This window comes from Balaenoptera borealis (assembly GCF_965194805.1).
Source record: "Balaenoptera borealis genome assembly, chromosome: 15".
Classification (NCBI taxonomy): Eukaryota; Metazoa; Chordata; class Mammalia; order Artiodactyla; family Balaenopteridae; genus Balaenoptera; species Balaenoptera borealis.
In genome coordinates, this window is record NC_138871.1 from 70,304,738 (window position 1) to 70,327,736 (window position 22,999).

A 22,999-nucleotide genomic window follows, 5' to 3' on the forward strand; every position below is an offset into this window, starting at 1 on the left:
GAGTAAAAGGCAGACAAAAAGCAAGCATTTTAGTACCTAAATTTCCATTTATTATTAGTATATTAGAAATCCAATCCATAGAAAAAGCAACCTGTGATAAGCATATGGCAAAACAAGCATCTCATATATTGCCTTAAGGGTGTAGTAGGAACATAAACTAGCATAATCCCTATAGAATGCAATTTATAGTCTCTTAAAAATGTTTGTAGCCTCTGATCCAGCATGTTGACGTTTAAGAATTTTTTTCTACAAGTACACCTCGACACTTGCAAAATTACACATATTAGAGGTTACTTATTGCAGACTTGTTTGTAATGGCAAAAGACAGGAAACACAGCAAATATTCACTGAGGAAACTGGTTAAATAAATAAAGGTATATCCATACTATAAAAAAGAACTATGCTACCATTACAAAAAATAAAAAAAGAAATCTATAAGTAGCTATGGAAGGATGTCCATATATTATTAAGTGCAAAACAGTAAAGTACAGAATATGCTTCCATTTGTGTAAAAAAAGTGATGAGATATTATGTATTTTATTGCTTACATAGGCATTTTACATTATATATATAAGAAGTCGTAAGAAACTGATATTTGGTTGTCTTTAGAAAAAAACTGAGTAGCTAAAGCACAGCTAGAAGATTTTTTTTTTCCTCACTTTAGAGAAAATTTAAAATACATGCAAAAGTAAAGAGAAAAATATAATGAACCTCCATGTACCCAGCACCCAGTGTTAACCATGATTGACATGTGGCAAACCCTGCTTTATCTCTTGCCCCTCCTCTATCTTCCCTCATCCTCCACCACTGGACTATTTTAAGGGAAATCCCAGGTATCATTCCATCTGTGAACACTTCTGTACATATTCCTGGAAGACAAGGACTTTTTCTAAAAAACATAACTCAATATCACTCACACTTTAAAAAAATTAACAGTAATTTCCTAGTATCATCACATATCTACCTAGTGTTCAAAATTATCTGACTGGCTTATAATTTTTTTTAATAATTGTTTGTTTGAATAAAGATCCAAACAGAATACACAAATTGTATTTGGTTGATATGTCTCTTTAGATCCTTTAATCTACCCAGAAGGGAGACTTTTCCACTACATACTCTTGTAATGTTCTTATACTGAACCTTAAATATATATTACCTATTCAGAAACCTAAATAAATAAATATTAGAGGAAAAGAAAAGTAAAAACCATCTACCTTCAGGTGGGACCCACACACAGTAATCTGGATCATCTTCTGGATAGTTGGAGGAAAGTGTCAGTGGAAGCTGCAAAAACAGATAGGTTATTTTATTCAAAAGAATTTTAACTCTAAGAATTATTGTCCCTATCCCTGTGAGCAAACAAAAATTGAGAGAACAGCTTCCACTAATGATCTTGACATAAGTAACCAAAAATGGGGGAGCATTCTCTCTCTGAATCTTGATTTTTTTCCACAGAGCCTCAACAAGCTGATTTTCAGCCAGTGAGAGTGATGTTTTTTCTAAAAGAGGCAGTCAAGATAGGTGTGAACTCTAAATGATATCACGTCCACAGAGGAAAATTTGACATTGCCTTTTGATCCAGGTGCAGAAAAGTTAACAAAGCAAGCCTGACTGCTATCCTTTGAAAGGCCTGTTTGAAAGGCTTGTTGGTGGCCATCTGGGAACTTGGATTTCAAGAAGGTTCCCACTACCCTAACTGACAAAGAGTGGCCCACTGGGCCAAAACTGTTCGTAAAAACAACGTGGTTTATGCTGAACACCTGCTTTCCTTCTAGGACAATGGAATCTGGGTAGATGCCAGGCAGGGGATACCTATGTGATCAGTACCCAATATAAATCCTGGGTACTAAGTCTCTAATGAGCTTTCCTGGTTTCACAAGTTGTCACTCTTTGTGAGGGGAATTATGCACATCCTATGTGACGTCACTGGAAAAGGACCCTTGGAAACTTGTACCTGGTTCCCCGGACTTCACTCCATGTTCCTTTTCCCTTTGCTGGTTTTGCTTACTATTCTTGTGATGTAATAAATCACAACTGTAAGTTCCACCACATGCTGAGTCCTGTGAGGCTTCTTGTGAATTACCTAGCCTAAGGGTGGTCTTAGGGACCTCCCGACACCAATTCCACTTCTGGGAACTTACAGTATCCATACAAATTATATTCACATAAGGTTACTCATTATAGCACTGTTATAATAAAAGACTAGAAAGAACCCAAGTGTCCATCAATAGCGTACACCCACACAGTAGGAAGCTCTCAGTGCACTGATATACAATGATTTCCACCACAGGTTAAAAAAAAAAAATCAAAGTGTAGCATGCAGTATATTACATTCTACCTTTTGTGTAATAAAAGGAGGAAAATAATATATTATTCAAATGTCTTTGTATGGCATATTAGGATATGAAGATTCACAAATTAATAAAAGAGGTATGTGAGCAATTATAAAGAACAGAGTAGATAGAGACAAGAATAGAGAATCCAAAAAATAAAAATTCAAAAATAAAAATAAAAGAGCCCAGATTTCTAGAAGAGTGGGTAGAAGGCAGCTGGGAATTCTGCTAAGATAATCCCTGGATTCACTCTTCTGGATATGGCCCATGGCAAAGGGGTTCATTTTTACTTCCAGAAAAATGAAGATTATGACTAAAGCACTTACTTTGCCTCGACCAGGAGCTTTCTTTTTCTTCAATTCATCTCTGCTTTTCTCATATTCATTCTTTGATGCTAATTTATGAAAAAGAAAAAAAAAAGAGGCAATAGCTATTTCAGAAAAATAAAATGGAAAAGAAAAATTCCTCCCTAAAGAGCATTATAATTATTGAAGAAAACATCACAATCTAATTCTCAAAAATTCCTTCTACTACTGTAAAGACTATGTAGAGAGAACTGTCCTTTCGTTAATAACCTTAGTTTTCAAATCCTAAGCTTAAATTTAATCACACCTTTCGAAAAGGTAAAGGAAAATGGGGCTGACTTTACTATTTTTCAATTTAATCATTACAGTTAAAAGCAGTAGAAAACCAGGAAAAAACAGTCCTTTTAATAGCCCAACCTTTCAACCAATTTATTTTAATAATGTTTGAATCACGCCCATGATAGGCACATAGTCAACTCTGGGAGATGTAAAATTGTAGAGAGCTTTGCATGGCCAGAGGGAAACATGAAGGCATTAGGTGCTTTGGGGGTCGGGGGGGGAAACCCAGGAGACAGAGGAGGAAAAGAAAGGCAAACAGGATGGCACCAGCCATGAACCTCTCACATATTCCAACTCTGTCCACAGCCCTGGCGGCAGCATCTACCCAGTGTCTGCGCCCCTCGGGTCAGCTGCCACCCCCTCCTCTCTGACACCAGCTGGCTGCCTGTGTGTGGAGCAGCAGTGGAGTTGCTGCGCTACTTGCCTGAGGGTTCCTCACACGATGCAGCTGTCTCACTCATCTCTTGGTAACCTTTATTCTGTTCCACTTGGCCGAGTTGAGACATGTTTTCTATAAAATGCAGAACCAAAGCATACTGTATTACTTAATTCGTGGTGGGGAACCAAGAAAACAAATCAAAAGCAAGAAAGGCTAAGTACCTACATAATCATCCAGTTTTACTATCATTAGCTTCAACTAACCTTAATAAGGTTTTCAATAAATGTGTCTCCAGAGGTCTAACAGAGAACCACCAATTTTCCACTTCAAAAACTGGCCAACTCTGAGGTAAAACTTTTTAGCAATACCTACCAAACCCTTAAAAATGTACATATTCCTCGGCCTAGAAATTCTACTTCAAGGAACATATTCGAAGAAAATAATCAGAGATGAGCACCAAGATTTATTATATACAAGTATGTTTATAATAGCAAACATTAACAAATAACTTACATGTATAATAATGTGGAGTTAAGTAAATTATGGCACATTCATGTGATGGACCACTTTGCCCCTTATTAAAACCACATTTTAAAAGACTATTTTAAGACATAGAAAAAAATAGGTTATAAAATAGCATGTACAATACAATCCCAATGTTATTTTATAAATAAATTAATTAATAAATAAATGAATGCCTGGAGTAATCCCTAATCAGCTGCAGATTTACTAATTAATGTATCTTATAAACCAAATTTTTAAATCTGCTATTTTTAGACACACATATTTACTTCGGTCCCTTAAACAAAAAAACACAATACTTACTGCTCGCCTCCCCACTGGCCTGTTTATGTATCACCCTTACAATGGGTGGATCAAAGATTAGACTCTGAAAAAAGTATGTGTAGTACCTTTTTTGAAAAGGCCAAGCATTGTGCCAATAACAAAGGAAAATGCAAAAACAAAAGATTTACTTCTCACAGATGAGGAAACAATAACTTTTCTGTGTCTAAAACAGCTGAAGGGGACTCAAGAGAAGGTCTACATACCAGGCCTGGTGTTTTTACACGGACTTGCCTGGTTTGTTTTGGAAGTCCATATGCACACATTCCCACACACGTTCAATGCCAGTGTTTTTTGCTTTTCCTCATGCTCCCTATTTTCTGTGCAGTCTTAATCTTGCTAAGCAGTTTGGCCAACCTGCAGGAAAATAACCCCTGCACCTGACAAGGGTTAAGAGGATACTAAAAAGATAAACAGTAATCTCTGGGCGTGGGAGATTCCCCTTTTCTTCTTTGGACTTTTATGTATGATCCAAAGTTTCTAAAATGAACATATATGCCTTTTATAATCAGAAGAAAACATATTTAAAAACTAGTCAATTCCCTCTTTTATATTTTTCATCAGCCCTTTGTTGAGATGGGTGAATATGACATGTCAGGTTCTCTGCTAGGTACCACGGGCAAAAAGATGAATAAGGCATGATGCTTCCTGAGAAGTACATCCAGTGGGTACAATTATGTTTAGCCTCTGTTTCGGGTATGGGGGGAAAATGAATAAGGGGAGGCTTACCCCGAGACCACCTAATCAGGCCCCATCATCTGCCCTGTTCCACTGCCCTCCAATCACAGAGTGGCAGCAGCTCAGGACTGTCCCACAGCTGCTGTGGTTTCAGATTCCACAGCTTTCAACTTTCCATAATTCTGGAATACACTGGAAATACTTGCCCTTATTTTACAATGAGGATAAATAATGACTGGCAATCAAAGAAAGACCAGGAAAGTATGTTTCCACAGAGTCAGCTGTATCACACATCACAAAGTGTCACAAAGCCAAAATGCACAGGCAAGAACTGGCTTTGCTTTTTCAAACCTATCCACGATGAATGCATATGCCCACTGAATAGCACAGGAAGGAGAAAGAAGACATTACCATGATTTTTTGTTTCTTTAGAACATGTGAAATCTGTGGGAGGGCCTGTTTCCTGCACTGCTCCTTCTGGCTCTACCTCCTGCTGCAGCCTACTGCTTCCTGCCTCCATTTTCTTCTTTTCATGCTCCTCCTTTTCTTTCTCCTCTTGCTCTTCCTCCTCTTCCTCCTCCTCCTCCTCTTCTACTTCAGGCTCATCCTTCATTCTCATTAGAGTTGGAGGGAGTTCTGGACGCTTGGGGGGTAACTTCTATGAGGGAAAAAAACCCATGAACAAGCAGTTCTACAATATGACAGAGACACATCTTTTCAAGGGGGTTAAGCTAAATGAGCAGAATGTCTAACTTCTCTAGGCGGATCAACCCTGCCAAAGTTTGTTGGAAAGAGGACTTTCACATGAAATATTATCCATCTACGAATCCTTAACAAGTATGCTTGTTAATTTCTAGGATCAAAAGAACATTAAGTATGAAACACTTGAAACAGCTTGTAGGGAACAAAAACATTTATTCCAGGTACGATTTACTGAGTACCAGCTGTAGGAATTCTGTCCTGTTACCCCTTCATGATGTTAAATTCATTACAAATCTTAATTCACTACAAAATCTCCTAGGGAGTAAATCAGACACACATTTCTAAAAATTAAATCATTTGTGCAGCTTTTTCATTTTAGATTTAACACAATTTCAAGGAAACAAGATATGTAAATCAGTAAAACAGATCCTGAAGAAAAAGAAATTTCTTGAATAAGGTCAAATATTCTAATCAAGACCTTTCAATAAAAGTAATTATTAGAAAAAGTTGATCACAGCATAAAGAATAGGAAGAAAGTACCAAAGTATATGTTAGGTATATCATTTTTTAAATATAGGATTTAGCTCAGTAATCCTAAGGAGAGCTTTTCAGTAAAGAGTTTTTCTTCTAACTAAAACACCCTCTCCCCACCTCACAGAAAAGCCTCCATCACAGGTAAACCACATGGTACTCACTCAGGACACATGGCTGGGACTTCAGACCTCTGCCACCAGAGGACAGTTTACCCTAATTCAAGGTGTTATGGACTGAACTGTGTCCCCCCAAAATTCATGTTGAAGTCCTAACCGCCAGTACCCCAGAATGTTACTTATTTGGAGATAAGGTCTTTAAAGAGGTGATTAAGTTAAAATAAGGCTGTTAGGGTGGGGCCCTAATCCAATATGACTGGTGTCCTTATAAGAAGAAGGAAAGCCGCCAGAGTTGCAAGTGCACAGAGGGATGACCATGTTAAGAGGCAACAAGAGGGCAGCCATCTGCAAGCCAAGGAAATAGCCCTCAGAGGAAACTAACCCTGCTGGCATGTTAATCATGGACTCCTAGCCTCCAGAACTGTGAGAGAATAGATTTCTTTTGTTTAAGCCACCTAGTGTGTGGTATTTTGTTATGGCAGCCCTAGCACGTTCATACATAAGGTTATGTTCTTTGGGGTGATGAAAACCTTTTAAAAACTGACTCTATAAATAAGGATGTACAAAGAGCAAAAACATACATCAGTGAAGTATTAGAGGATAGTAGAAAGATCACAACTCAAGACATATAAGACCTGGATTTGATTGCATCTAGTTACTTAATGATGGTGTGATCTTGAATTTAACCTCTCTGACCCTGCTCCTCAACTGTGGGCGGTAATAATTCCCACACATCATAAGGTGTTGGAAGGATTAAACAAAGTAAGAAAAACTGTATGGCAGAACCAGGTGTAGAGATTATGTTACTACCAAGTGTTAGTTGACTCTGAATATTACAACATCTAACCACCAGGAAAAAAAGCAAAAAAACCCAAACAAACCCAGAAACCACAGGAGACCCTTTCTTAAACGCAACATTGATCACAAATTAATAAACCGGTATTCTAATTCACAAATCGGTTACATGCAAATTGATTCACATGAATCGATTCATCAATTCTTGATAAGCCTAGGCTGAAGAGAAAAATCCAAGAACGACGTCCTGGGAAAGATGTGATCATACCAAGCCCACAGCCACTTTTTACATGACTGTGGATGAGGCATCTGAGTTTTGAAAAGAAAAGAGATAAATTAGCTCGGGATAACTCAAGAGCTAAAAGTTTAACACCTTGACCCACAACTTACCCCTATTGTTCCAGTTTTTAATTTGAATTTGCTTCCTCCTTTCATGGCACCAAAGAGAGGCAGTGTAAGCTTTTTAGCTTTGTTTTCTCCATCTGTAGCCTGACTTTCAGTTCTAGGAAGAAAGAATAATTATCTATTCCAGTGAGGCCAAGGTTTTATCTAAAAATACCATGGTAAACAAACTTTTGGCACCACAAAACTTTCCACAGTGAACATTTATGCATACACGAATAAGAAAGAGGTATTCAGGCCAGCAAAGTTTGAATGGACAACACTGCTGATTGTCACAGACACAGAGGTATTAAGGGCAAGATAAGGATACTACCTTAGTCTAGCAATTTACAACATGCTACATGACTTCACATTCATAAAATGATGCCTACAGTACACAGGTCAATGGCAAAGGAGAATACACAGGCATGCCCCATCCCCACTAAATGGCAGGAGGTGGATCCATGGTGTAAAGCCCTATTTGCCATCAACCTCTGAAGGGACTCAGTGCTTGACTTACTTACCTGGAGGCCACACTTATCATAACCACACACAACAGCTCTGAGCACAGAAGTTTAACAAACAAAAACGTATGTGTAAAGGGTGCGGGAGGCAGGATATCCTGTGTAGTGAGTAACAACAAAGACTTAATGAGAGACCCCACAACTGGCGAGCTTGTCAATGTTCTCAGTGGCTGAATATAGTTATAAAAGCTAAGCACATGAGGGTAAAGCTGAGGAAGAGCAAAGAGAAGAGACTGTAGAAATTAGAAAAGAACAGGGGAAAAAAGAACAAAGCAAAAGAAAAACAAAAAGGATGGCAGTTGAGTTGACAAGACACTCAGAGAGTAGGCAGAGGTGACAATGACAAGATAGCATGAGGAGAAAGAGGGGAGAAAGCCCTATGCTTTCTTCACATTGACTACAGGACAACCCTGCCTTCTGGAATATAAGGACAGCACTGGCCCTCCTGGCTCACAGGGGCCCATACAAGAAACTGACTACGCTGCTCAACCCTGAAGCCACATTTCCACTCCTGCCTTCTTTTACCTAAGTCTTACCCCCTCGGTGGTGCTCTTGAGCCTAGCCTCACCCACCTTCTGTACCAGAGACAGACCCACTGCCTTGCTGAGGCCATCAGAGGAAATCCTGCCTGCCTGGCCTTAAAGACGCTCTGTCAAACATCCCTCACATCCCTTCCCCATAAGCGTCAGGAAGCATGGAAAGGCAAAGGCAAGAGCAACACAGATATTTTTCAGCTCCATTAAATAGCTTGGCTGGCCTGGAGGACATGCAAAGCCTCCCAAAGGAGAAGAAAAAGTAGAAGATGGGATCACAATCAAGAGTTGCTTGTGGGTGGAGCAGGGGTGGACTTAGGTAGGAAGTTTAGAAGTTCAACCCTCAAGTGAGAAGAGGAGGGAGAAGATACACAGCATCTAAAGGCCAGTATCCAAAGTAAGAAAGGGAGGAGGAACAAGACAGACACACAGACAGCAGGAGGGGAGGCTCTGGAGGAAGCTGATGTGTGTCTTCTAGCTCAGAACACCTCTCAGGGCTGACTTAGCAAATTAAAGGATTACAGAGCTGGAATTAAAACTCACTGTTAATTTGTCTAACCTGGGCTATGGCTCCTGAGTTTTTACCTTTTCTCCACAAAAACGATGTCACAAATAGTTGCTAAGTATATCAATGATAGTAAAAATTACGACAATGATAATACATATGCCAGCACTTTATTAAGTGCTATTCAGTTAATCTTTGCAACATCATTATTCTAATTTACAGATGAGGAAAGTGAAGATCAAAGTTACATAACTTGTCTTAAAATTCCCAAAGACTAATTGACAGAGCTGAGAATGAAACCCAGGAAGTCTAACTCTAGTGCTAATCTACTTCCTCACTGTCAGTAAGGTAACTCAAACATCATTTGCGGCAAATAGACTTCCGTAGACTGATCTATGAATCACTGTATTAAATATCCAAACTACATATAAATCTTTGAACAAACCTGCTAGTAATTTGGGGATACATCTTCTGTGCAGATGATCAAGAGCTCCAGAAACGGTTGGCCATTACATTTTTGTAAACAGAGGTGCCTCTCAATTGATAGATACTCATCTATGCGATGCCCCCAGCATCAAGCTACAGGTTTTGTACACGGGGGTGAGGGGCTGAGTAGACGCTTACTGACAACCTAAAGCAGCATTGTCCAACAGAACTTTCTGGAATGATGGAAATGTTCTCTGTCTGCACTGTCCAATACAGTAGCCACTAGCCACATGTGGCTATTGAGCACTTGAAATGTGGCTAACGTGACTGAAGAACTGAACTTTTAATTTTGTTTAATTTTAATATCACATGTGACTATTGGGTGCTGTACTGAACAGCACGGACCTAAAGAAAACAAGAAACCTTCTATATTTAACTACCTTCATAAGTGAGTGAACGCACCTAGGTAGTACCACTTTTTGAGATGCCCATCTGGATTGTGTTTATTGAGGGTTGCTTATTTCTACAACCACCTACTCAACATTTTCAAAATTTGTCGACACCACATAGAAGACAATTTAAAAATATTGTCAAGTTGAAAGACTGGATCTCTCTCTCTCTCTCTCTCTCTCTCTCTCACACACCCACACACTCACTCACTCATAAATACTAGCCACATCTGGGAAAAATTATTCTTAAAATCTTGTTTACAAATTACTCAAATATCTTCTGGATGTCTGCAAATGGATTTGGGTTAATCTCTTCCAATAATTTCCCCAAAATCAATGTTAACAATAAGATCAACTTCAGGGGATTATGCTTTTTCCCCTTTTTAAGGAAGAGATTCCACTTTAAAAAAGTATTTAAATATATTGAAGAGTTAGCAACTGGTTCTTAAGAATGACAGATATAGGCATTAAAATGACCATCTGTACTCATATCTTTTCATCTGTGGTTTTAAAATCATAGATAAAAATGTTATTACATTGTAGTATTTGTATTTCTCTTATTATGCGTGAGGTTGAGTTTATATAGTTAAGAGTTATTTGTATTTCTTTTTCAGTGGCCTTTCAGTTGACATCCTTTGCCCATTTGTCTCTGGTGAATAGGTCTTTATATATTAGGGAAATTAACCTGTTGTGCATGTTGCTCTTTAAAGAAGTTTACTCTGCACTAAAAGTATTAAGTAAAAATTTAGAGCCCTCCAATGAAACAGGAATCAATATAGTTTTCCTTAAAAATCCAGTAGTGGTCTAAATTTCACAAATAAACTGGGTTTTTAGTTACTCCATGAAACCACTGCCTTCTGTGCTTTAAAGAGTTTCTTATAGTCTATTTCTAGTCCACACTGATTACCTAAAAAAATAAAGATATAATTCAAAATGTTATATTTGTGAACATGCTTATTTAAAATTCCAAGTATAACTAAGACTTACTTTTTTAGTTCTGGAATCTCTGCTGGCTTTACAATTTTTATCAACCCTTTAAGTCTCTGCTGTTCTTTTCTCAGTTCAAAAGTTCTCAGGTGAAGTTTCTTCCGGGACACACCATCTAATGCATTCCCTGATTTCATTTCTGACATGAACGCATCTAAAGAGTCCTGAGATGGTGACTCTGACAGAGCTGTCCAAGAAAGGGATAATACATGTTTAGAAAGATGGCACCAAATATTTTAAAATTCAGCCCAAGTTTCCATAGAAAAGTCACTAACTTAAAGCTGGACAGAGGACATTACTGATACTAGGAATTAAGGAAACTGGTTATACCTGGGAGATCTTAGAAAGTCATTTTGCCTCAATGAGCTTCATTCCCCTCCTCTATTAAATAAAGAGGTTGAACCAAATAATTTATAATGTTCTTTCTAGTTCTAAAATGCTATGCTGCTCCTTAGAAAGGCTCCATATCCTGTAAATCTTAGTAACCAATGTAGCCTTAGTACTAGCAAAGTGCACTACATACAGTAGGTGCTCAATAAATATTTGTTTAATGAGTCATTACCTTACCTTTGCCGGAGGCTTTCAGTCTCTCAGAAATTTCAGAGAGTTCCTTTTCAGCATCATTTAACTTTGCAACCTGTAACACCCAAATTAACATGGTTAGCAAATGTTTTTCTTCTTTCAAAATGTGGTAGCTTTCCTTTTCTTCCTCCTCTTATTTTAATTATTGTGACAAGTTTTAAGAGGATTAATTCAGAAGTCCATTTAAATCTGCTCCTCATGGGGTTAACATTTTTCATTTGTTTATTTAAATCTAATTGAATGAATATCTGAATTAAAGAATCAAGAATTAAACAGAAGGAATGTACAGAACACAGACTTTATTTTACTCAAAAGAAAGAACTCAAGGGACTTCCCTGGTGGTCCAATGGTTAAGAAGCGATCTTGCAATGCAGGGGACACCAGTTCGACCCCTGGTAGGGGAACTAAGATCCCACATGCCTCGGGGCAACTGAGCCCGCGTGCCACAACTAGAGAGCCCACGTGCCGCAACTAAGACCCAACGTAGCCAATAAATAAATAAATAAATATTTTAAAAAAAGAAAGAACTCAAGGCATTTGTTTTCATTGATGAATCAAAAGGATAGATGTTAGATAATGTTTTAAGCTCTGAATACTACTTAATATAGTGAAAATACAGGTCATCTTATGATCATTTCATGAAGGATACACTGTTTAAGACTACAGGCATAGCTCATTTTATGGAGCTTTACTTTACTTGCACCTTGCAGATATTGCATTTTTACAAATTGGAGATTTGTGACAACCCTGCATTGACAGAATGATGGTTAACATTTTTTAGCAATAAAGTATATTTAAAATATACATTGTCTTTTTAGAGATAGTGCTATTGCACACTTAATAGACTACAGCATACCTTTTATATGCACTGGGAAACCAAAAAGTTCATGTGACTCACTTTATTACAATTTTCATTTTATTGCAGTGGTCTGGAATTGAACCTGCAGTACCTCTGAGGTGTGCCTGTATTACCAAACTACACTCCTCAAAATTCCTTTCACAATTCTTGGCTGCCAAAAGCCTAGAGTCAATTTCACCTCAGAATGTCCCAATTTGGAACTTTATCCTTTCTTTTTCTGGGGGTAAGATCATATCCAAAGAATGCTCATTAATGGATCACTACCCACCTAGAGATAGATATAGTCTCTAGCAACAAGCCAAACTTTTTTCCAACTTGGATAAGACTAGTTGTTTGTTACCATCAAATTTACAGATCACAAAAATTATACTTCAGTACTAGATTTCAATGCTATTGCTTTAAAAATTATAATTATAAAACAAATTTAAATAATACATTATTTTATTAAAAAAATTAAACTACCACAGCTACTTCTATAAATAAAACTTGCCAATGATTCGAAGGTCTCTGGCTTCTCATCAATCTTCCCAGCCTTCTTCATTCGGTTCAGACGCTTCTTTTCAACCAGGCCAGTCCGATCAAGAAACGTGTCATCATCACTATCATAAAAGTCTTCATCTTCCCAGTTCTTGGCTTTCCTTTTCCGAGATACTAGAGGTAGATAAAATAAATGATAATGAATCAGTTTAAAAAAAAGAAAAAGAAATAAGGCAAGTAGACAAGCAGCTTAAAATATCACCATCAGTTATTAAAAGAGAGGATTCAACAAGCTGCCAAACTACATATAAAAACAAAGGGCTAAACCTTGAAGACATTATTACAAGTGAAACGAGCCAGACACCAAAGGACACATATTGCATGATTCCACTTACATGAGGTACCTAAAATAGTCAAATTCAGAGACACAGAAAGTAGAACACTGGTTACCAGGGGCTGGCGGGAGGAAGAATAGGAAGTTACTGTTTAATGGGTATAAGGCTTCAGAATGGGATGACGAAAAAGTTCTGAGATGGACGGTAGTGATGGTTGCACAACATGAACATATTTAATGCCACTGAACTATATACTTAAAAATGCTTAGGAACTTCCCTGGTGGTCCAGTGGTTAAGACTCCATGCTTCCACTGCAGGGGGCACAGGTTCGCTCCCTGGTTAGGGAACTCAGACCCTACACGCTGCGTGGTGCGGCCAAAAAATAAATTAAAAAAAAATTTTTTTTAAATGCTTAGAATGCTAAATTTTATGTTATGTATATTTTACCACAATAAAAAAAAAGTTAAAACAAAGAGTTAATTTATTTAATGAGCAAAAGCTCTCAAAAATCAATTAGCAAAAAAGGAAAAAGATAAATGAGGAAAGGGCCAATAATCCAAAAGAAAATTTTAAAAGTAATAAAAATAGTTCACAAAAAATGAAATACAAACACCCAGCAAACATTTGAAAAGATGTTAAACTTTTTTTTAACAATTAAAAAACACAAACTAAAATAATGAGATACCACTCACCTATTAGACTAGAAAAAACATAAAAAGATTAATAATGCCTAATTTGGTAAGGATATGGGGAAATGGACTCTCAAACAGCTGGCTGGAATGCATATTGACACCATCTTTCTGATGGTCAATCTTACAACAGCTGTCAACATTAAAGACGCAATTAATCCAGGATTCTACTTAAAGGAATTTATCCTATACATATCAATGAAACATTGTAACCATGAAAACCAGGGGACTATGGTAGCTATTACTTTTTTGTCTACCCTATGTCATCTTACTCCCCTTGTTCTGGTAAAAGTACCCCCTTTCCTCTAGAAAATTCCTCTCCCATTCCATCTGGATTACGGGTAGTCATGTGACCAGAGCCAGATCAATAAGAATCTTTCCCTTATAGTTACACTTAGATACAGGGGAAAAGAGGCTCTCTTTCCAATGAGGTTATTAAAGAGAGAAGATATAAATCCAGGGCTGTAAGCATCCATCTTTTCCGCGTGGGGTAAGAATCTGTCTGCAAAATAAAACCATGCATTCATGAGACAGACTCACTCACAGATACACATATATAAGTTGTATGTGTCCTGGTGATACTGAGTTCCGGTTTTGTAGCACTAAGTTCTGCTTCCAGAACTTGAGGTCCTGGTTCATGCAGTTCTTCCTTCAGTCCTGTGAGGTACTCTTCCCAGCTTTTGCAGCCAATAACCTTTGCCCCTAAGCTAGTTTGAATTGGGTTTCTATTATTTGCAACCAAAACAGTCCTTATTAATATAAACCTGATAATTTCCAGGTTAAGATGGTACACTGAACACACATATCTAATTTTGTTCTCTCCCCATACCCCACTAAAACTGCAGCAAAGAGATCTTTTTTTAAAGACACTAATCTACAAAGACAGGGAGAACAGTCGTGGGGACAGTAACACCAAATTTTTGGAACTTAAAAAGCAGACAGATAAGTGGAAATTAACTTAGCAGAAATAAAAAATAAAAAATGGATCCTAAACCAACAGTGGGGAAAGCTGAGAACCAAACTGATCATACTACAGAATCCTCAAAAGGATCTGGAACTGGGGCTGGATAGTAGTGCTAAAATAAAGAGGACTGAGTAAAAGCTGATTGAGAAACAGATCCTCCTTCTCCCTGGCTACTCGCCTCCTTCCCACCCCCAGGAAAAACACAGAGTTTAAGACAGAAAGTCTTTGAACTATGGGTTGACTAGTACAATTGAGGGCATGCGTACTACATTCAAAAAACAGTACTCTCCTGAAAAGAGCTGAATGCTGAGAACACGCTCAGCCATCTCCACCACGCAGCTCTAGGAACGCTGGCAGCCAGTCCTCTCCCTTCATGTGGGAGACTGGAAGAGTACTCTCTGGGGAATCTTGCCAGCAGAAGAAGGAAAATCTAAGGATACTTACATGGAGAGTTCCCCAGCAAAAGGCCCACCCACATCATTGTATAGTGTTCCTCAAACTTAACAAGCCCCACCTATATATTCCAAGCTGCCAACCACATTTTTTGTCCCTATATAAGTAACTACAGCCAAGAAATACATGACATCTGAGAAAAACCTCTGCCATGCACGATAGATACCAAATAAACAAAAAGAAAAAACAACCTGGAGAAAACAGATTAGCAGAGAGATGAGACATTAATAATCCATGAACAACAACAGGATATTATGTTTTAAAAATGAATATTCAAAGAACAAAAGTGAGCTTTGGAAATTAAAATCTTGATAGCAAAATTAAGACAGAAAGATAAAGTTGCTGAAATATCCCAGAAAGAAAAAAAAACACAAATAGAAAAGAGAAGGGAAAAAAAGATAAGAAACTTAGATGATCGGTCCAAGAGGTTCAATATCTAAAATAACAAAATTCCAGAGAACAGAGAAAACAGAGGGATGAAATGATGGAATGGCACAATTCCAGAAATGTTCCTAAACTGATTTCCAGATCAAATGGACCCAACAAGTACCCAAGGGAAATGGATGAAAATATACCCACAGAAAGGTACATCACAGTTAAGTTTCAGAGCCTTGAGAACAAAGGGAAAGTTACAAACTTCTAGTGAGAGGGGGAAAAAAAGATGACATACTAGAGATCAGGAGCATGAATAGTTTAGGACTTTGATAGCAACACTGGATGTCAGGTAAGAGCAATGCCCTCAAAGTTGTGAAGGAAAATTACTTCCAATTTAGAATTCTATTCCCAGCCAAACTATTAACCAAAAGTAAAGCTAGAACAATTATATTTTCTGAGTGGAGGGTTTAATAAAGTTGACTTGCTATATATCCTTTCTTAGTAATCCACTAGAGGATGTCCACCAAAACAACAGTAGACCAAGAAAAATGGAAGATGTGAACTCCATTGAAGATTATATCCGTGCCCCTTATCGTTGCACCAGCTTTCTATCCTGCCAAAACTACAGAAAGATGTGCTCCACTAAAACAAGGGAATAAACCAAGAAATATGAGAATCTGAGAATCACAAAACAGAAAATCCATCCCTGGAGAATGAGAAAGGAAATCTCAAGGAAGACAGCAAATGAAGTCCCAAATGACTGTTCTGCAGCAGGCCTAGAGAGTGGTCAACCTTAAAAGAATGAGAAGAGTCCTCTTCAGGAGAAATGTCTCCAAAAGAGTCAGAACTGATAAATTACTTAATGTGATTGACCATATGGAAAAACATACTGAAAGGCTACTGAAAGGTGTGGGAAGAATGAGTAAGAGGTACCAAAAAAATCAAACACATGAAACACATACACAATTATTAACTTTAGAAAAAAAAAAAAAAACCCTGCTCAGTTGTGACTAATATTTGCATAAATGTAACCAAGTAAATATCAAATACTAATTTAAATCAATAGATAATGTTTAAATGACTCAAAATATAATAGCATATTCATGTTTTTTAAAAATATGAATTTTTGGGGCTTCCCTGGTGGCGCAGTGGTTGAGAATCTGCCTGCCAATGCAGGGGACACGGGTTCGAGCCCTGGTCTGGGAAGATCCCACATGCCACGGAGCAGCTGGGCCCATGAGCCACAATTACTGAGCCTGTGCGTCTGGAGCCTGTGCTCCGCAACAAGAGAGGCCGCGATAGTGAGAAGCCCGCGCACCGCGATGAAGAGTGGCCCCCGCTTGCCACAACTAGAGAAAGCCCTCACGCAGAGACGAAGACCCAACACAGCCATAAATAAATTAAATAAATAAATAAATAAAGCATGACACAAATTAAAAAAAAAAAAAAAAAAAAAAATATGAATTTTTTTAACATTTATTCTTTTTTTATTGAAGTATAGTGATTTATAATACTGCATTAGTTTCAGGTGTACAGCACAGTGATTCCATTTTTGTTTTGTTTTGTTTTTTTGCAGGTTATATTCCATTACAAGTTATTATAAGATACTGGATTAGAAATATGGATATTTTTAAATGCCAGAAGAAATAACTGAAAGAGTTAAAAACCTTCTAGGGGACTTCCCTGGTGGCGCAGTGGTTGAGAATCTGCCTGCCAATGCAGGGGACACAGGTTCGAGCCCTGGTCTGGGAAGATCCCACATGCCGTGGAGCGACTAGGCCCGTGAGCCACAATTGCTGAGCCTGCGCATCTGGAGCCTGTGCTCCGCAACAAGAGAGGCCGCGATAGTGAGAGGCCCGTGCACCGCGATGAAGAGTGGCCCCCACTTGCCGCAACCAGAGAAAGCCCTCGCACAGAAACGAAGACCCAACACAGCCATAAATAAATAAATAAATAAAATTTAAAAAAAAAAAAAGCCTTCTAGGGATGAAGACTGGGGAGGGGCAGGACAAAGAACAGGTATATTTAGTTATAAGCCTTTGGTAGTTTTAAATTATATGTAAGTTACTTTGCAATAAAATTAATTTTAGAATAAATAAAAAATAATTATATACCCAGACAGATTTTTTAAAAATAAGGTAAATTTAATGCAATGACATGGGTAATGTCCATGATACACTCTTATGTTAAAATGTCACAAAAGAATATTATAAGTAACATAAATGCATTTGTGTCTACGTGGTTTTTTTTTGTTAAAGGATGTACTTCTGAACACACATCTATAGAAAATGTCTGGGAGAATATAAGTAAACAATGGTTACCTTTGGGTACGGAGATAGGGAATTTTTTCTTTTCACTTCATAGAATTCTGTACGATTTACATTTTCCCCCTAAAAAGAGGTTTTGTAACCTTATGTGTTAAATTTCCCTTCCTTCTTTCCTTCTTTTTTCTGTTTTTTTTTTTTTAAAGAAAAGTGTTCTCACGTACTCACCTGCCTCCTGCCGCAGCAATCCCAAAGTGTCAAGGATTCGACAAGCTTCCAGTGAGCACTGGATCATTGCCTCTTTTTTCTTTCCTGAGTGAATAGCCTCAGCCACTAGCTGTTTTCCAGTTGAATCATCCACAGGTAATCTGCATTGGTTTGGGGGGAATTATAGCAGAGCACTAAGCTCCAATTCTCATGAAAAAAATTAATATTTTATGATAATAGTCATATTTTTTGAGATGGCTTTTTAATCTCTCAGTTCATTTTGTTCTATCTTGCCAAGGTTGGACTTCAAATCTTTTCCTTCCACCTTTTACTCATCCCACCCTAACCCCAATGTGTTACTAAACTATCAAGGTCCAAATTCAGGAATAGGCTAAAATTAAGATTAAAGTTGCTCTTTGGGTTGCTGTCAGTAACCATAAATTAAACCTGAAATTGACCACTTTCCAGAAATGGATGTTAATGAGAAAAGAACATACCTCACCCTGCAAAGCCAAGTGCTATGACCCTGTTCATCAAATTCATATTCTAATTCTTCTCCTGTGGGAGGAAGAAAGACAAAACAATTTTAATAGCATCTGAAAGTTACTAGTTGATACAAAGGGAAAAGACAGCAAAGGTTAAGTAAGAATATAAAGTTCTCATACCACATTGAATACTAAATTTCAAAGCATTTCACTTCCTATTCCTAGGAATTATTATCTGATAATAAAATGAGAATGAGCTTGAGGCAGAGAAAAGCCCAAACTCAAATCAAAACAACTCTCCATACACAGGTTTGTCCCCTATATAGGAGCTTTCACACTTATAAGTTGTAGACTTAGTGTTAATTTATCATGGTTGCCTAGTTTTTAGAAGCATAAATATTAAGTGCAGAATGCAAGCAGTTCATATATATATTTACACTCATACACATGCGCACACATACACACAGATGTTCTCTCAAAGCATTCCTACTGAAACTATTCTCTGCGGAAACATTCTTTAAATCATACAAAGTGAAAATCCATGTTAAGAATTACAAAAGATCAGGTGAATAAGAAACAAAAAAATGACAAGAAGTTGGGTCAATCCCCCCACCACCCCAGTCCTGGATCTTTTGACAAGAATCGGATGAAGTCAGGCAAAAGTACTTCCTTTTTTCCAAGATGTGAAAAAATAACAAAATTCTTACTATTTTCAAAATAAACCTGAAGCAACTGACCACACAGGCAAGAAATGAACAAGGAGGAGAGCAGATAAATTACAGCATTGCCAAGTACCTGAAGATCTGGAAAACCACCCTGTTGTGGATACATTATACTGGCAGTGTCAGAATCTGTTTACATACCTTCTCGGTCAAAAAAACCTTGGAGAGCCTTTTTTGGATCCTTTATATAAAAGGCCTCTCTTTCCTGCTGAAACTCTAAGACAATAGGGTTCTCTTCAGCCTCATCCTCTACAGCATCTTCTCCTACAGGATACGGGAAAGAAAGAAAAGACAATCAGACATAAGAGACTATCTGAATGACACCCATTATCCCTTCAGGCTGGATAAAGATACAGTTATCAGTGATGAAAAGAAAGGTGGGGGTGGGGGGGGAGGAGGACAACCACAAGACCATCTGTATGAACATCTTCAGGTTTTCTAAATTGTGTGACAAGTTAAAACTTGTTTTCATGGCATCTTATTTTTGTTCTCCATCACTATATGTATTGATATTTTAAAAGCAAAATTACCTACCACATTCTCTATGTAAAAAAAAAAATGAAGTTCCTCAGCCCAGCATTCTCACTCTCTCACACCCAGGTCTAGTACTTTGTCTTCAAAATAATTTCCCAATACTTATCATATCCACCAACAGACTGCTCTACTTAGTACTCCCTTAAAATCATCAATCCCTGCCCCAAATACCACCCCAATGCTCAGCTTCTTAAGGGCTTCTTTTCCTTTCCTTCAAGTCCCAGCTCAAAACCCTTCTGTTTATAAACTTATAAACTGTCCCAACGATCTGTCAGTGCTGCCCAACAGAAATATAATGAAAGCCATATATGCGATTTACATTTTCTAGTGGCCACATCAAAAAAGAGAAACAGACATTACATGAAATTTCTAAAAATCTTATATTTGTACTTGTATGGAAATATGTATGGAAATATGTTAATATAAATATTTCAGACATTACATGAAATTTCTAAAAATCTTATATGTTCTGGTATAATGTTATCAGTAATAATCCTAGTTATTACTTTAAAATGTATATCTCAGAAATAACTAATTTTCTTGTCAACTGCATTATTATGAACTTTCATCAAATCTTTAACCGTGGTCATTTTTAAGTCTTTTGTCATTTACAGACAGTTCTGGGTGTACTCTGATGCTTTTGCAAATATGTTCCTATAAAAGGGTTTCATCTTCAAGAAATTCATGGAAAAGACTCTGACAAGTACAGGTTTCTGGTAACGGACTGTACTGCTGAACTGAATGAATAAGCATTTTCAGAACTCTAATGAAAAACTGATGAACTCATAAAAGTGCTAACAAAAGATCAAGATGAAAAAAAAAAAAAATTAATTACATGGGACTGAGTGAACTGATGAGGATGAGTATAATTTTCGTGACTTTCTGTCTGAATTAAAAAAAAAAAAAAAAAAAAAAAATCCCACAAGGACTCAGAGGCAAATATACAAATCAATTTTCACTGCAAAGTAAAGGAGCTGTTACAGTGGAGGATTACTGGACTGAATGTCAATATTATGACATAGTAAAAAAAAAAAAAAAAAAAAAGAGAAACAGGTGAAATTATTATCAAGGAATCTTCATAAAAATATTATGAATATTTTACATTCTTTTTTCACACTAAGTCTTTGAAACCCAGTGTGTATTTTACATTACAGCACATGTCAACGTGGACTAGCCACTAGCTGTAAGTCCCCAGTGTGGCTGATGACTGCCATGCTGGATAGTGCAGGTCTAGGTCCTCAGTGACTGCCCCCTTCTCTGAACCCTCACCCTAGCATACTAATGGTTCCTAGCTTTTCTTTGGCACTTACCACAACTAATTTCATAAGACTTATCTGTCTTCCCAACAACATAGTAAGGCCATCTTCTAGCTTTTCAAAATCCTAGCTCCTGAATACCCATCCTCCAAAATGTCTGGTGTTATGGAAAATTCCATTTATTCCTCTGATTAGATATTTTCACATTTCAGGGTATTTACACAAAGTATGAAAAATTCAAAAGAACTCCTATATTGAATAACATTCCGTTTTATTTGATTGAATGTAGTTTCACCCCCTTTAGCAATAATCAGTAGTTAATTAAATAAATTTTAATGGTTAAAAATAATAAACTATATGCTGAGGAACTTTTGAACAAAGGAGTGCACTGTAAAGCACATTAAAAGAAATCAATAGTGCCCATAATTCAATTTTTTGGCATCAGAAAAGTTAATAAATCTGAGTTTTGGTAACCTAATGTGCAAACTGTATTTGTCCTATCTCAAAGTCATGAAAGCTGTATGATAAAAAGAAAAACAAAAAAACCCAAACAAAAAAAAACCCAAAAAACATTTAAGGGTACTAGTAGAAATGAATTTAAAATATTAACCTCTGGCAGCAATTTTGATTCCTTACCCATTCCCCAGGTGCAGCCCATTTCATCATCTTGACTACTAGCATTTCTCTTTCTTTCAGCTGTATCCGTTTCCTCTTCTTCATCTGAGTCTTCTCCCAGCATCTTCTTCTCCAACATCATTTGTTGCTGCTTGCGCAATTCCTTCAATTGCGTTACTGTCAACTCAGATTCTGCCTCTCGGTCTTCCTCTGGTCCCTGATGGATCAAGCAAAAGAATTCTTTTACAGTTGACTGTTTTAGTCACTTTCAGAAATATGGCAATGTGTACAGAGGTCTGGAGAAGAGGGGCCAGATTCCTCCACTTTTGTAATCGCTGACTGAGACAATCTCCTTCCTTAGTGAAAACTTAACGAGCTCAGGAACGCAGCCGGGTGCACTCCAGAGACTGCAGTTCTAGGTTTTTCTACTTACCTGAAAAACAAAGAGCCGGGTGCTGCCTCCAAAGCGAAGAACATGCCCGACGTGGACCCGACAATAGGTGCGCGGTGGGATGCGGGTTTTGTTAAGAAAAGTGCCGTGGGTGCTTCCCAAATCGTAGAGGTAGAAGCCAGGCCCATGGCTGTCGCATTCTGCCTCGGGATCGGACACCCTGTGCTGCAGCACAGCGTGGTAGCGAGACACCGAAGGATGCTCCAGGCACACGTCGCAGCTAGCGAGCCTCCCGAAAAGACAGCAACTCATCCCTTTCAAACTCCGGGTGCCAAGGATGGTGCCGCCCTTCAGTGTCTCTAGGCTGTAGGGGTCCGTGGCGGGGCCGCCCCACGGAGGCTCTCGGTAAGGGGGAGCCCGGGCCGGGCCGCCAGGAGAAGGAGCCGCTGTGGGGGACCGCGGCTGCTCCTCCGCTGGACCTCTAGTCTCCCCGCCGTCCAGCAGGGCTGGCGGGACTTCAGGCTCCACGGAATCGGAGTCCGGCAGCGCCGTGGGCCTTTCCTTCTTTACCTCCTCAGGGTTTGAAGGATTGGTGGCCGGGGCTTTGCCCCGCACCGCCGGGGGCAAGGGCAGGCCTGGCTTCTTGAAGTCGCCATTGAGTTCCTGCGAAGCCAGCGGCTCGGACTGAGAGGGACTAGCGGCCATCATCAAGCGCGTGCAGCCTCGAAATGTGTTCCTGGGAAACCTCACCCCCTCGGTCTCTACATTCCTCTCCACGCCTCCCTCTCCCCAGCCCCCAGCGGCTTCTCTGGCAGCGACGGTGGAGTTGCTCCTTCACGACCTAGAGCGTTGTGAAGAAGTGAGTATCCTGGGAAGTTATAATAAGAGGAAAGCAAAAAGGCGGTCGGGGTACTGTCGGAATGGGGACATCTTTAGAGGTTGCAACTGGGTTATAACGACTT

General features: G+C 38.4%; 1 protein-coding gene across 6 annotated transcripts in view; it reads right to left on the minus strand.

Moving 5' to 3' along the window:
- SLC4A1AP (solute carrier family 4 member 1 adaptor protein) overlaps positions 1–22,883 on the minus strand; it is a 78,649-nt gene extending 55,766 nt beyond the window's left edge. For 4 of the 6 annotated variants that reach the window (XR_014235053.1, XR_014235054.1, XM_082357612.1 and 1 more), the window contains exons 1-13: positions 22,080–22,883; positions 21,668–21,863; positions 19,383–19,505; positions 18,532–18,592; positions 18,056–18,195; positions 12,761–12,921; positions 11,397–11,466; positions 10,830–11,016; positions 7,415–7,526; positions 5,289–5,535; positions 3,402–3,488; positions 2,660–2,727; positions 1,215–1,284 (exon numbers count right to left, since the gene is read on the minus strand). Coding sequence is in view for 4 of the 6 variants with exons in the window: in XM_082357612.1 (XP_082213738.1) it covers positions 1,215–1,284; positions 2,660–2,727; positions 3,402–3,488; positions 5,289–5,535; positions 7,415–7,526; positions 10,830–11,016; positions 11,397–11,466; positions 12,761–12,921; positions 18,056–18,195; positions 18,532–18,592; positions 19,383–19,505; positions 21,668–21,863; positions 22,080–22,745 (2,188 nt within the window). In the remaining 2 variants the exon portion in view is untranslated. Of the gene's footprint in view, positions 1–7; positions 870–1,214; positions 1,285–2,659; positions 2,728–3,401; positions 3,489–5,288; positions 5,536–7,414; positions 7,527–10,829; positions 11,017–11,396; positions 11,467–12,760; positions 12,922–18,055; positions 18,196–18,531; positions 18,593–19,382; positions 19,506–21,667; positions 21,864–22,079 lie in introns of those variants that run through there. The other 2 variants (XM_082357609.1, XM_082357611.1) reach the window with 2 other exon arrangements.
- Between the last annotated feature and the right edge of the window lie 116 nt (positions 22,884–22,999).